At 37.9% G+C, this 14,739-nt stretch overlaps 2 protein-coding genes and 1 long non-coding RNA gene across 5 annotated transcripts in view; 2 read left to right on the forward strand and 1 right to left on the reverse strand.

Moving 5' to 3' along the window:
• Positions 1–6,841, forward strand: part of cica (capicua transcriptional repressor a) — a 37,789-nt gene extending 30,948 nt beyond the window's left edge. For all 3 annotated transcript variants that reach the window (XM_024299583.2, XM_024299597.2, XM_024299590.2), the window contains exons 18-22: positions 493–635; positions 1,034–1,185; positions 1,286–1,420; positions 3,261–3,386; positions 3,769–6,841. In XM_024299583.2, coding sequence (XP_024155351.1) covers positions 493–635; positions 1,034–1,185; positions 1,286–1,420; positions 3,261–3,386; positions 3,769–4,034 — 822 coding nt within the window. In that variant the 3' untranslated portion in view covers positions 4,035–6,841. The remainder of the gene's footprint in view (positions 1–492; positions 636–1,033; positions 1,186–1,285; positions 1,421–3,260; positions 3,387–3,768) is intronic.
• On the reverse strand, positions 3,386–8,608 carry LOC112163303. The gene is made up of 3 exons (XR_002922260.2): positions 8,198–8,608; positions 3,751–4,014; positions 3,386–3,510 (listed from the first exon to the last, which is right to left on the reverse strand). It is a non-coding gene; the product is annotated as an uncharacterized LOC112163303 (long non-coding RNA).
• LOC112163296 (glycogen synthase kinase-3 beta) overlaps positions 7,447–14,739 on the forward strand; it is a 13,509-nt gene continuing 6,216 nt past the window's right edge. Inside the window, exons 1-3 of the mRNA XM_024299621.2 lie at positions 7,447–7,797; positions 12,881–12,966; positions 13,570–13,671. Coding sequence (XP_024155389.1) covers positions 7,623–7,797; positions 12,881–12,966; positions 13,570–13,671 — 363 coding nt within the window. The 5' untranslated portion in view covers positions 7,447–7,622. The remainder of the gene's footprint in view (positions 7,798–12,880; positions 12,967–13,569; positions 13,672–14,739) is intronic.

Here is a 14,739-nt window from a genome sequence, read left to right on the forward strand (position 1 = left end):
ATTTAAATGTTTTATGCCAATTGATATTTTCATATTTACATACCTTCATTTAGAAGATAATAATGAATACGCTTTACAGTGAAAATAACCTAGTTTTTTTAATGGGTTGGGTTTTAGATGTTTCTTTTAAGTAGCTAATCCTTTATTTTTTTAAGAAAAACGTTGAAGCATAGAAATAAAATTTGCTCTGTTCTTTCTCCTTTTCTTCTCTTTTTCCTGTGATGACCTCCGTAATTACTGTAGGGTATCTAAAGTATTTTTCTATCCCAACTTTTGGTTTCTAAGTGTTAAAAAAAACAAGGCAGCATCTTCATGTTTTTGTTTTTTTTGTCTTGGTACTTTTGGAACAAAGAGGCTATAAAAGTGAATTTCTTCAATGGAGTTTTATTTTTAATAAATGGAAAAAAATGTTTGTTACCTGCAGCAGGTCTAATCTACTAAAAAAATCTTTAGTCAATTAGTTGTTATTCCAACCCTTCCCTCTCTTCCCAGGCTGGACCTCATTCCCCCCCTCCAACCTCCTCAGGCCTGGATCCCCCGCCTCCTCCACCAGCAGAAAAAGAAGCTCCTTCATCCTCAAAAAGGAATAAATTTCGACCCCCTCCACTCAAAAAGACTCCTGACTCCAATGACAAGTACAAGCATTTCCTTTATTAACCTCTCACACTTTCACACAAACCAGTGATTTCAAATGAATCAGTGATTTAGGATTTATCTTTACTTGCAAATAAATTCTGGAATTATTTATTATAATCTTGATTTGAAACATCTCAGAAATTAGTATCAGGATCTCCATTGTCGTAACATTTAGTTGTCTTTTTTCCTTTATGAGCAAACCTTTCTTTTGTTAGAGAAAAAAAAACACAGAAACTCTATTTTTGAAAGTTTTAAATGATCTTGGGTGTTCTTTATCCTGGCGGTAGACAGATGGTGGGAAGCCAGAAGAAAGCAAATTAAGCTTTTAGAAGCATGGAAACTCCTGGACGACATTTATCAATGTTTACCTCACCAGATCGTTGTGTTTTGTGTGCAGGGTTTTGTCCGAAACATACTTTGAGGAGCGTTTTGCTGAGCTACCAGAGTTTAATCCAGAGGAGGTCCTTCCCTCACCCACTTTGCAGAGTTTGGCGACCTCACCCAGAGCCATCCTGGGAAGTTACCGCAAGAAGAGGCGCAACTCCACCGGTGAGGCAGAGAGACTTCCTTCATCTGAACAAGTCCTGCTTTTCCCCTTTGTCTCGCATTTTTATCCTTTCTTTTTCTTTGTAAATCCGGCTTCTTGAAGATCTGGAGGCAGCAGGTGAGGAGCCGAGCTCTCCCAGAAGAAAGACTCGGCGCTTGTCGAGCTGCAGCTCAGAACCCAACACCCCAAAAAGTGCCGCCAAATGTGAGGGGGACATCTTTACCTTTGACAAAGCAGGTATGGATGGGGCATTTTTTCTGTTGTTATCACATTTTTTTTAGTTTGAATCAAAAATATAAAACTTGACTTTTATCCATATTGGAAAAATGATTTGATTAATTATTAAAAAAATTTTTTTATTCCCTGGAACAATCATTTATCGACCAGCTCTGAAGGAAACAAAGCTGAACAGTGCTAATGAGCAGAAGTTTTTCAGGCGTTCTGATGGATTTTCACATTTACTGTTATTTTCTGTTCTTTGTTTCCTCAGATTCAAGCTCAAAAAGACAAATAATTCAAATTTAAACCAGATTTTTATAGAATAAAAATTCCATTTAGTTTATTTGTAAAGTGTCAATTTAGAACAGATGTTGTTTTAATGTGCCACATCAAGAAAAACAAGAAAAACAAGCATTTTTATCAAATTTACAATAGTTTGATTTGGTCTACAATAGTGTGATATTTTTAGGATAATATGGGAGGAATCTCCTGTTCTGAGCACAGAATTGGAACACTAAAAACAAACATCTTCTCTTCATGTCCCCAATTCTTGCCGATTGTTGCCTAAATGAGTGAAAAAAATAGACATTTCCAGCAGAACCAAATTCAGGAAGAGCCAACATCTGAGCAAACAAAGAGAAACACTGGAACATCTGTGTTAAGACAAGATAACAAAGCTAGAACAGTCTTGTTTCTCACCAGTTTGACAGACTGTTGATAAGTTTAGCCAAATTACAGATATGAAAGAAGGCAGTTCTGGAAGCTTTGTTTATGTGCAAGTTAAGAGGAGAGTCTGTGAGATGGTAACATCATCCATACTGGTAGGGCAGGAGAGAAATCCTTGTGCTCAAAAACAAGATTATATTAATCAAACAACAAGATATGGTGTTAAAAAATGGGGTTGACATAATCCAGCCTTTTTTTAATGCTGTGTTGCAGTAAAAAAAAAAAAAACCCAGACAGGGAATGTTGGCTCATCTGACTCACACAAATGCAAACATGGAGCAAAGACCCAGTCAGCTGTGTGAGATCCTTCAGGCTTTGACAGCACTTTGCATCCCTACATAGGAAATGTTGGGAGATGGTATAACAGGGATGCAAAGTAACAAGCACTAACTTTGGAAAGTGCACAGCAGAAATGCAAGAAATTTCCAATCAACATCTGATGGAGATGGAAGACATTATAGAGTCATTTGGTTTAAAGTCACATTGTTGCCTGTCTTCTCTGATTAAAATTTAAAAATGATTGATTAAAAAATGGATGTCAACACCTTTGCAAAACAGTCCTTGATTTGTCACACTTTACTCTGGGTCCTTTAAGAGCATTTTTTACTTCTAAATAATTTTCCTTGTTTTTAGTACAACCAAAACTTTTTTTTTTAACTAATAGTTTTCCTTATATGACAATAATTGCACAATGAACCTGAAATTGTCAACTTGTAAAGATCTTTTTTTTTACTGCAAAACAAACAAATTGAGATCAAATAACACAGATTAAATGTGTTGAGACATAATAAATAAGTACAAGTACAAAAATATTGCAAAGACTTGGTCAAAACGATATTAAAAATGTCTTAAAACCAGCTCCACTTAACTATGTAGGAAGTTCCAAGGATTTATTCAAAGGGGTTTCACAATTATGGGTCATAACTTTCATTTTTGTTTTAAACTAAATTTCAAAGCTTATATTTTGAATGAAAACTATAAGTGGGGGGGTCTGTGTCCTTCCTACATCATTGTAAACACCTGACGTGTAGTTCAGAGACTACTGAGGGTTACACATGCAATGGAAGACTTGTTCATTATTCAACTGTTTTCAAACAAACACAGAAATTAACTGTTGAAATTATTCTCCCAGGTCCAGAATGCGACGTTCCCCAGGGAGACTCGGAGCGGATTCCCTACTCGTCTCTGCGCAGGACTCTGGATCAGCGCCGGGCCCTGGTCATGCAGCTGTTTCAGGAACATGGCTTTTTCCCCTCTGGTTAGTAATCTTTTGATTTTCAATCAGTAAGGCTGGTGAATTGTTTCAAAAGAAGTCATATCTGGACATCACACACATCGTCAGTCTACTGTCATTCACAGCACATAGAAAACACTCAGCCAATCTGTAAAACAATGAGAAATAAGTCATTTTTTTCCCAAATTATCACATCTACTTTGATCAACTTTTGATCCATTTTAAAAGTGTTCTCAGTGCTCTTTGAATTGTGATTATGCCGTTTTTTTTGCCAAAACTAAACTTAATTTTCTTTATACATGTCCTCAATCATGAAAAATGCCACAACAACACCAAAAACACGATTTTCAGATGCCTGCTTTCATTGTTTTTTAATATGCATTCTCACCTCTTCCCGTTTCTCCAGCTCAGGCTACAGCCGCCTTCCAGGCGCGCTACTCAGACACATTTCCCACCAAGGTGTGCCTGCAGCTGAAGATCCGCGAGGTCCGTCAGAAGATCATGCAGACGGCCACGCCTGGAACTCTGGAGCCCGGAGGAGGGTTGATGGAAGCTGGCCCCATCCCGTCTCACAGCTCCTTACTCAATCACTCACTGCGAGAGGATGGGTGCCCGGAGCCGCAGGGAGACAAAAGCCAGAGCTCAGAGGAGCCTAAAAGTGAAGGATCATAAAACCAGATGAGAGGATCTTGAAGCGGCGAAAAACACAGTGAAAAAAAAAGATGGAGAGGAATCATTCCACTGGTGCTGATCTCCACCAGACCTGGGCAGAAATATTTGGTTACAGATACACGCAATTACTTCAGACGCACTTTGATTGTCTCATTAGGCCTTTAGAGGAGCCTCAAAGCGGTGGGATCACATGCGAGTCCGGATTATTTAAGTGCTTCTTTGATTTGTCCAAACATCCTGAATGTTTTTTCTGCTTTCGCCCAGGTCTGCGCTCAGCACACCTGTGCAGTGGTTTGCTGTTTAACACACAAGCTCTGTGGTAAATCCTTTTTTGGACACACACATTTAACAATCCTGGTGCATATGTAATCTCCAGCAAACACACACATACATCCTCACTTTTACCAAATTAGACTGTTACTCTTGGTCAGCTGCCTCCAGGAGCAGCTACCGAGGACCATGACACACAAAGGCACTTTGTCACTTATTGTACAGATGCAGTTTGCTGTTGCCAGCCAGCCAGCCAGCCAGCCCTCAGATGCCACTGACTTAACCTCCTCCTCGTCCCTTCCACTCCTCAGCACAGTGGTCGGGACGCAAACGCAACACCAACGACCTCCACTGATATTCCACAGCCCCTCAATGCTGCAAGACAGACAGCACACACCTACACAGTACATGCAGACACAGATGTGCCATGCACGGACACGCCTGTGCAGCGTCAGCACTCACACACAGAAATACTCAACTCTGGTCAGACGAAGCCATTGGCCTGCACAGTTTCTAGTGATTGTAGTGAAAAGTGAGAAGGAAAAAGGAAGGACATGAATCTGGATGTAGAGTGACCAATCTTTGCACCTTCAGTTATTGCTATTACGACAGACCTTACTGGCAGGAGCTGATAATATACATTTGTCTGTATGTCTGTTGGGGTTACATCCCCGGAAACCTGTGTGAACAGGCACCATAAAGAGATTATGTAAAGAGACTGTTGGTTGTGAGGTTCGGAAGAATCAACGTTTAAGGCGACACTGAACGGAGCACAGAGAAAAGATGGTGGACAAAACTGGACGACGTTCAAATGGATGCGACATTCATATTCTGGCGACAGGAAGACGGAAAAAAAAAAGGGTGGACAAGGACAACCGCGACGTGGCAAGAACAGCAAGGAAGAGTAAAATTCCAGTCAAGCCTCTCTGAATTTCCTCTGGATATGATGTTGCTTTCTCTCGTTATCGTGGAAAATAACCAGTTTTTACCGTGGCCTGTTCTTTCTCTCTCGTGGCTCTATTGTGTTTCTTCTCCTGCATAAAAAATTTGCAACAAAAAAAAACAAAACAAAAAAAAAGACTGAAAAAAGAAGGGGACAAAAGTTTTTTCCGTGTGCTCTCCCCATCCCTTCCTTCACTCCCTCGGTTGCCCTTCCCTTTCTTCCCCATTTCTCAGTGGACACAGAAGTGGGGGGCGCAGGAGCATTTGTTGTTTTATAAAACGTTGAAATCAGGTGTTTGCACAATTCGTGCGGCCCTTCCTGAGGAGGGCCGCCGCAAGTTCAATCAGGAAAGTATTGTTTTTAGAGATTGTTTTAGTAGTTAAATAATAACCTTGTTCTCTACATGTCATTTTCCCTCCTCCCTTTGATCCCCCCCAAAAAGTGTTAGGAAGTGCCCTTAAGCACTGGTCCGGGTCAAGCGCTATGTAGCTCAGGATGGTTGTTGGTTAGGGTTAGTTCAGGGAAAGCAGATCCTAGACCAGCCCTGGAGGGCAGTCTCCGCAGCCCTCGCCCCAGTCTCTACCCCTCCTCCCCTTTAGTTTCGTCACTTTATCCTTTCCCATCAAATGGTGCAATAGGACATCTATTTCTTTTGAAAATGGGTGGGTTATTTTGTTTTATTTTTGTGGGGTATGGGGCAAGGCTCTGTGCCATAGTTTTTCAATTTCATGCAGTCAGTCAGCATGAGGGATGAGCGGTTGTGAAACGCTCTTTACCATTAAAAATAAAGAAAATCACATCACATGTCATTCTCGAAGAGGTAGAAATTTAACTTACTAAAAGTCAAATTTTGAATAGCACTTTTTGGCTCTTTGCTTCTTTGGCGAAGAGTGGGGGTAGTTATTATTGTGGATATATCTTTTATTTCACTGTATACAGTTGGATGTGTGGAAATATATACAAATATATATACTGGTATTTCCATATTTGTGCATTTAGGTCTGTGTTTTGGTGTGTGTGTATGTGTGTATGTTTTGGCACATGCAGGCAGCGTGTTAACACAATCAACCTCTTCTCTCACCACGCAGAAACATTATTAAAATATATATTTTCATTGCATTCTATATTCTACTCAAGAGACAGTATTTTTATAGTCACCATGACTAAGTTGTTGACCATTCTGACTGTTATCAAACACAGTTTGTTCAGGATATATATATAAAAAATACCTGTATATATTTAAGAGATATTCAGGATATACAAGTAATACATAAATACACAAATGCACAGGTAATTAAATGCTATTATTTTCATCACTATGGGGTAAGTTAGGGCTGTAAAGTTGTAAATCTGCATGCATGTGCAATCACATGCACACACGCACAGGGCCACATAGACATTTGTGCATACACACATATGTATGCGTGTACACTGTATGATTGTGCTTAAAATAAACTGTCCTTACTTTGGAGAAGGAACTTTAGGATGAGCAAGCTGATTGTTATCTCATAAGCAGGCATGTTGACCATGTGCAATATTTCTAAACAACAAAAAAAAAGTAAATATTGAAAATATTAAAGATCTAACAACACAATGTCTTGTGTCTTTTTTTTCTTAGAGTTTGGCATTTTAGCAGGGGAAACTGTAATAGCAACTTCTTGGTTGTTAGTTGTCTTGCTAAAACTATATGGAATAGAAACAGATTCCAATCAAACAAGTCTGTAGAAACAAGGGTGTGGTTTCCAAAATATAAATTAAAGTTAAAACTTATTTTCCTCAATTAGTTAGTTAATGTACTCCCATTGTAACTGACTAAGATCTACTATGGGGAAAAAATAAAAATCACATCTTAAAAACATTCTGTTATTTAAAAAATGAATTATACCAAACATCACTTTTTTTGTTTAATTTACTTTAATATTTATCTGTGTACCTTCAAATTTGTGCCAATGTCAACACAATATTTTGAGACAGCTTCAAGATTTAGTTTTAAACTTGTTGAGCCCTTTTTGGCTCAAAAGGAAAATGTTGTGCTGTCCTCCAGTTATTTATAGTCTACAAAAATTAGGGGTCACAGCTGGACTTTCTTTGCCTTTGGTCTGCTATAAATTCATTTAGAGTTTGTAGTTGTTCGATTCGTGAAAACCACGGCACTTGACCTAAAAAACATCTGCAGCAAACTCTATTTCCCAGGTGGCATTGCGGTCAGTCTGTTTCTAGGTGTCTAGCAACAGCTTTCTGGCCAGACAGCCGGCGGCAAACGGGAGCGGTGTTTTTCGGCGTTTCTCTTCACGGTTGTTCGCTTTAGGTGACTCAGAATAAATTGCCGCTCAGCTGAAAGCAGTAAAAAATAACTCTGACCTCTGCTCAGAGATATGAGCGGCAGCGGGCGGCCCAGGACCAGCTCGTTTGCTGAGCCGCCAGGTGTTTCAGGAGCCGTCGCAGCATCCACTGGATCAGCCGCTGCCGTGGGGAGCAGCACAGGAAAGTCCGGGGTCCCGCAGGCCTCCGGCAGCAGCTCGTCAGGATGCTCGAACCTCAAGCTTGCCAGTAAGTAGTTTTTCGTCTCTAGTTGTATGTTTCAGTATTTCAAAACGGTTGGTTTTTGTATGTGCGTCTACTGTCAACATTACCAATGATATTGCTTTCTTGGCCCGGTAAAAAGTAGTTATTTCTCCCGGGTAGTTGGCAAAGAATTAGCAAGTATGCTAACTAGCATGCTAACGTTAGCCACTTGTTTTGTACGAGTTCGCTGTCCGGCCGATAGAAGAAACGATCTTGCCTGGACATATTTGTGGGTCGGTAGTCAAATTTACCACCAACATTCATTTGTGTTTATCTTCAATGGCTGCGCGTAAGTTCATCTTATTGTATGATTTTAATGGTCATTTTAAGTGAACTGGTAATTTACTTGGTTGGGTTTTTTTGTGGCGGAACCAGACTCGATTACCTTAACTTGGAGCTTCTTCTTGGGTCTAGTTGGGAGAGTGGCATCAGCTATTAGTCTGGCTTGCCCCGAATGTGGTCTGGACGGAACGATGCACAGTCATCAAGGTCACCTGTGGGGCAGTAGCTTGGCAGCAGGTGGCCGACGCTTGCAGACAGCCATTGATGGGGCACTGGAGCTGGATTGTCTGCAGTTGTGCCATAGAGTTGGTCTCCGCTGTCTGGGATGTAAGTGCAGTGTCTTTCTATATCGCTGCAGTGACAGGTGTAAGCGAAGTCCTGCTTATCTATAGGTAAATTATACCCACCCCGCGATATCAGAAATTGATCTTCAGTTCCAATCATCTTCATTGATGTGCTCTTGCAGCTCACTGTGTTTAGATACTGTTTAGTTTAAATGGCTGTTGGATCTACTGTCTACTTTGAGGACCTGGAAACATCTCAACTTGGATAGATTCAAGTAACTATTCAACCTGAACTATATTTGTTTTCCAGCATTTTAAATATAACTTAGTCCTTTGTGGTTAAAATTATTGTTTTCATTTAACTGTATTTCATCCCATCCTCTTAAAGCTTAGTCATTAAAAATGACTAAGCGTGTCTTCAAGTAATAACATAGCTTCTGTGTTTTTCACATTTAAATCTTTTGCTCTGTGTGTAAATAGAAGTTATAAAGAAGATGGTGCTGACCTTTGATTTTTGCGTTTCTAAACATAACATCCAAACTTGTGTCTATATACAGAAAAATGATCATGTGTTGCTGTGTAATTACCATAGCTGCTGTCTCACTGTCTGTGGAATGACTCCAGAATTTGTTCCTGGATGAAATAAAATCACACCCTTTGTTCACACTCATACTGAATGGGTACGAGTGGACAAATAAATCCAATTAGGAAATCTAAAAATTATATTTAATTTCTACCTTCTCTGTTAAACAGAAAAGGTTGTGAATTGTGGTTATGTCTTATAGTATGCACCACAGAAAGCACGAGAAATACATTTGACACAAATACCATAGCATCTTTTTGCTGCTGACTTCTCATTGAAATGTTAACATTTTATTATTAGCATGCTTAAGCAAATACATCTTAAATTATTATCTTAACATTTTGCCAAAGAAATGTAAAACAAACACGACTTTTCAAATGCTAAAAAATAAAAGGAAGCATTTGTGGATTTTATGTGTTCAAACTTTTTTGTTTTTACTTTTTATTGAAAATATTCACCCTTCTACAAGATTATATCATCAGTGATGAAAAGGGAATCTGCACTGCTCTTGTGACTGTAAATAAAGGCACACTGGATACCTGTTTTTTAAAAATCTGTTAACGAGTCTGTTCCAAGGCGATACCAGTCAGTTTATTAGAATTTTCATCATCAAGTAACAGCCAAATGCACAAGTGCCTTTTCCTGTTGTCTGTTCGTGGAGAATCTACATACATATCTCAATTTGTCTTCGTATTTTCTATTATGATTTAATTAATCTTTACTCTCTTATTGGTTTTCATTTCTAATAAATATTTGCAGGTAATAACGATTCCAACGGTTTTTACTCTCCAAACTCTCATTTTGACTGATGGAGGAAGGTTCAGCACGTCTTTTTATAGTTGCTTTCAGTATCTTTTTGTGGCATATACTTTGTGTCAAACATGGCTGATAAATCGCTGCCATTCGCTTGAACGAAAATATAGTTGGTATTTGACTCAGCGGAAGAATGAAATCCATTTAAGGATTATTCCCTCTGCAGACATGCTATTCCAATTGTGAATGTCAAGAGAATGACAGGAAGGAGAGCATGAGACAATGCAATGCTGATGTGGAAGCGCAGAGCCATGAAGCAGGCATAGATTTGGAACGCTGACAGCTTTTCACAATGATAAATTATTGACTTGCTCCCTATTTCGATTTTGTATAAATTATTTTTTGTTTTTAAATGCGTGTATCCCATAAAACCATGTCTGAAAAATCTGATGCCTCATCTGGAACAATAGATACAGATGATTTAAATGAGTGTCCTGCTTTTTACCGGTGTTAATATTCATGACTGTTTACACTGAGGATGAACCCTGCGACCCGGTCACTCTGCAAGCCTCACGGTTTCATGTGTAACAGACACCACCAGGCTGCCTAATGGATAACCAGCACGTCTGTGTCTGGTGAAAGTTTACTGCATGTCAGGCTGTTCATACAAGAACACCAGTGCATGGACTTCAGTCTGCAAGAGAGTTTCATCAAAAAGTGCATTGTCTTGTTTGCTAAACAAAGTATGAACTATGTGGACACTGTCAGGGTGATGATGATGCAACATGATTACAGCTATGTGGCAAAGGGTTGCTCTGTTATCCAGGCAGGAAAAGTGAAACCTTCACCTTTTTAATATTCTAATATAAAGTCTTACACTTCATCAACTTGTTCAATTTTTGATATATCTTTGTACAACAGCCTGGGTTTGTAGAATTTACACCATGTTGTGAACGCAGGAATGTCAGGTGCTGAAAGGCTAGCTTTAAAAACGGACTTATGTTCAAGCTGAGCTTTTAAATACCAGTCCTGAAAATCCTTTTGAGAACGTCACTTTTCAGAGTCGTCGGCCATCGTTTTGTAAACTGGAAGGAAGTTACATAACTTGTGTGATTCAGGTTATCTAAATCTTTATATTAGACTTAAACCAGGCATGTTGTGAACTAAAGGGATTTCTTTTAGCCCTAAAAAAAAATCTTTATTTTTTTTATCAGGCGTGTGTATAATTGGTCTCAGTTGCTTTTGTATTTTTTTTTAGTGTGCATTATTTCTTTTGTTCTTCATTTATCAGTTTGTTTATGCTCCATTGATCTTTAATCATGAGCTATTGAGTTTTTTTGGCAAGTTAAAAGTTTACTATCTCAAACAAAGCTCCACGTTGCCCTGAATGGCCTGGCAGTGTCTGTCTGCTCTGGAGCCATTGGTGAATGTGTGTTAATAGGTGAATGGGACTGTTTTTTTAAATATTTTTTTTAAGTCCCTTTAGACTTGAAGAAAGAGGAATATCGATATATATAAGTAAATGCCTTGTAAAGCTTGTATCATATTTAATTAAACGATTCAGAATTAAAAAGTCTCAACTTAAAAAATATTGAAAATATGTCATCAAAAGGTTGTTTTTTGTGTTCTATTTGGTAAATACTGAAAAACATGTCAAACCTGAGTCCTGCTTGTCTGACATGGCCTATGATATTATTATCTTTGGCTGACAGTATATTATCTGATTACTATTACACCTGGCGCTTGCGTGCTGCTAATACACAACAGTGCATTGTCAATGTGCTCAGAAATCTTTGGATCTTTTATGATGAGAAACAAATTCTCACACAAGATTGCCTTGCTGATGAACCCCTTCATTTCATCCCGAGGATTTCCTCAAAACTTAGTGTCTGATGAGCTTGAATCCAAGATGAGACACTAACTCAGACAAGTGAGCATCCGGCAGAGCAGTGAACTGAGCTTTAATGCTTCTTTCTTTTTTATTGCAGCAACAAGACTTTTAGTTTTTTATTACAATCAATTTGATATTTTCTAAAGGTTCCTTGGCCTTTAGAAAGATGCTGTCTATTAAAAACAAACCCAGAAAATCTAAAGAAGAGGTTTTGCGAAATAAATGCAACTGATCTGCTCCTTCTATTTAATGTTGTTTCCTTTTAGGCTTTGTCCGTACCAAATGGACAAACTATTGATAAGATTAATTTCTTTATGTTTAGCTTACTTGAATTTATGCACATTTTTTAGGTTCCTATTCAAATCGAACCAGTTTGGTCCTTAACATGTACATTGCTTTTATTTTTTGCATAATTTAGTTTGATACCCCTGTCCTAAAACAAACTTGGTTAAACTGGTATGGACGTCAGCTCTGGCTGTATTGTGTTGTGGTATGAACTTCATTAAATGGTGCCAATGTTTTTGTAGACCAGGTTTTCATCATGATGGCATGTACTTTCAACCTTTTCCTTTACTTTTATGTAGAATGCTGATTGTTGCCCTATTTTTTTTTTTTTTTGGCTAAATCCCAGTCAATTAACCACAGAGTGTAAAGCATAAACTCTGGCTTTCCTTTCTATTTCCTCTTGAGGCTTTTTGTAAAGTTGCCATTCATTCACTGGGCTCCACTTAACCTAAATATTTGAATGGTCTTTGAAGAGATTGCCACATGTCCGCCTCAGGTTCTGGCTTTATTAACATGAATGTAGTTCTGGATACACTGGCTAAAAAATTGTCTGAATCATTTTTTTTTTTTGAAGATAAGAATGACTTCCCTTTGTATACATCTTTAAAAAGTTTTGGTTTAATAAAATAATGTAATAACTAAAAAGGCATTCTGTACCAGAAGGAACTTGTTTCCTTAGTTAATAAATGGATTAATATCTAATAAAAACAATGTATTATAATGGCAGAACATCTCAGTCAGTTTTAATTATAACTTCAAGCTCAATGTTAATTAAAAATATGAGACCTTATTTCTTAACTTAACTGAAGAGAAACAAAATGTAAAAATCAAATATTGGACATCACATATTTTTATGGTATGATATATCATTTTGAACATTTGAAGGTTTTAAGCTGCAACAATGAGCCAGAGCCTCGTTGTTCTCAGTTCAACATTTCCAGGTATTCTTGGGTAGACCTCAAATTGAACCTGTTCCTTCTTGTTTCCTAGGAGACAGTGGGAAGGTGACTACAGTTGTGGCCACACCAGGTCAAGGACCAGACCGCCCTCAAGAAGTCTCCTACACAGACGTCAAGGTGTGCTACTAAATTAAATCACCGCCTGAGTGTGTGTCTTTATTGGATGCCATACAACTTTGTCTCATCAAACAGTTTAGCTAAAACATGAGTCCAATTTGTTGGAACTGTTTTCAATCTTCTGGGCTTTTCAGGTAAAACACGTCATTTTCATGAAGGTATCTGCTTAGTGAAACTTTTAAATGACAAAGTTATAAACTGTAGTACAGCTTTAACTAAGTTTTCTATTTAAACATTGTTCTGAGAAACTTAATAAGTGCACCTCTTCACTGTAAATGAAGCTGCCAGTCTGGACTGAAAATTCCTAAAGCTTTAAAATAAATGGAGATCAAGGGTTTCACACAAATGACTCATTTGTAACCCATCATTCTCAGCTCCCTTTGATCCAAGATTATTCTTTCTGTAATTCACTCTTTAATGTGGAAATATTGTTTCCTTTCATTGTGCTTTTAAAAATTATTTTATCACAGTTTTTGAAAGCTCCCACTCTTTGGCAGCTCTGAGTTGTCTTAAAAGATTGTATAACCGTTCCAGTTTACGGTTATTGCTTCCAGAATTGTTTTCTTCAATTTTCTGTTTTTTCCTTTTCCATAAACCATGCAGGTCATAGGCAATGGATCATTCGGTGTGGTGTACCAAGCTCGGCTCATCGATACTCAAGAAATGGTGGCCATTAAGAAGGTTTTGCAAGACAAAAGGTTTAAGGTAGAGTTGGAGAGCATTCTTCTTTTTTTATTGTGATTTAAAACGTGATTTTTTTTAAATCAAAGAACATTGGGAAATGTTTAATTTTCTATTTAAGAAAATCATTATCCGTTCCTTTTCCCTCCAACTTTAAATATTTGTATCAATTATTATGTTAAAACTAAAGTCTAAAATAAGAAACAGATGAAATTGGCTTATGTCTAAGGTGCTGGACTGTGTTAAAGGGCAGAACTATTGATGGTCCTGTAGATGGTTTCTGGTGGAGTTTGGGTCAAAGTGCCAGATCAACGTCTATGTTTGCTGGAGAATTAAAGGAAAAGGTTTCCCCCTGTATCAGCTTCTTTACTGCACCATTCATAAATGTTTTACAACATAATGTGTCTACCTTGTGCATTTGCCCTCTTTTTTTTTTCCAATTGTTTAAGACAACAAGGAGTTCACATCACGAATACCAAAATTTGCTGAAATATCTTTGACTCACCATTTCTGTTGAAGAAATTGTTCTTAAAAAATGCTGTCCTGCCAGTGTCTTTTTGGAGCTTTGCTTTTGCTTTACAGAATGCTGTAAACAATGCTGCTCACAGAAAACGTCCCGAAGGTGGTAAATCCCCATGCTTAAAGTTCAGCTTAACCCTCTCATACGTAGAGGTCACTGCAGCGTACAGAAAGCTTTAATGGCAAATATGCCATATATGTCACCAGATACTAAGCAAAGAGAAGATGCTCCGTTCAGGAATAAGAGTTCATAGATTTGATGAGAAGCTAGATCCTTTGATGATTGATGTTGTGCTCAGTGACTTTTACTTTTGTGACACTATCCTCAAATCAGAGACATTGTCTTGAAGGACCCACCATTACAACACCAATTCAAATTGTTACTTATACCTACAAACTACCATATAATTACATTGATGTTTATAATTTAAAGATATAACTATAAAAAGATAAATAAGATAAAGATAAATAAAAACACTTAATTATAATTCATGCATGAGAAGGTTGAGCTGTTTCTGTTCATTGTACACCACATAATGCTGAAACATATATATGTCAAAAACACATTTCATG

The sequence above is a fragment of the Oryzias melastigma genome, linkage group LG11 (genome assembly GCF_002922805.2).
Source record: "Oryzias melastigma strain HK-1 linkage group LG11, ASM292280v2, whole genome shotgun sequence".
Lineage (NCBI taxonomy): Eukaryota > Metazoa > Chordata > Actinopteri > Beloniformes > Adrianichthyidae > Oryzias > Oryzias melastigma.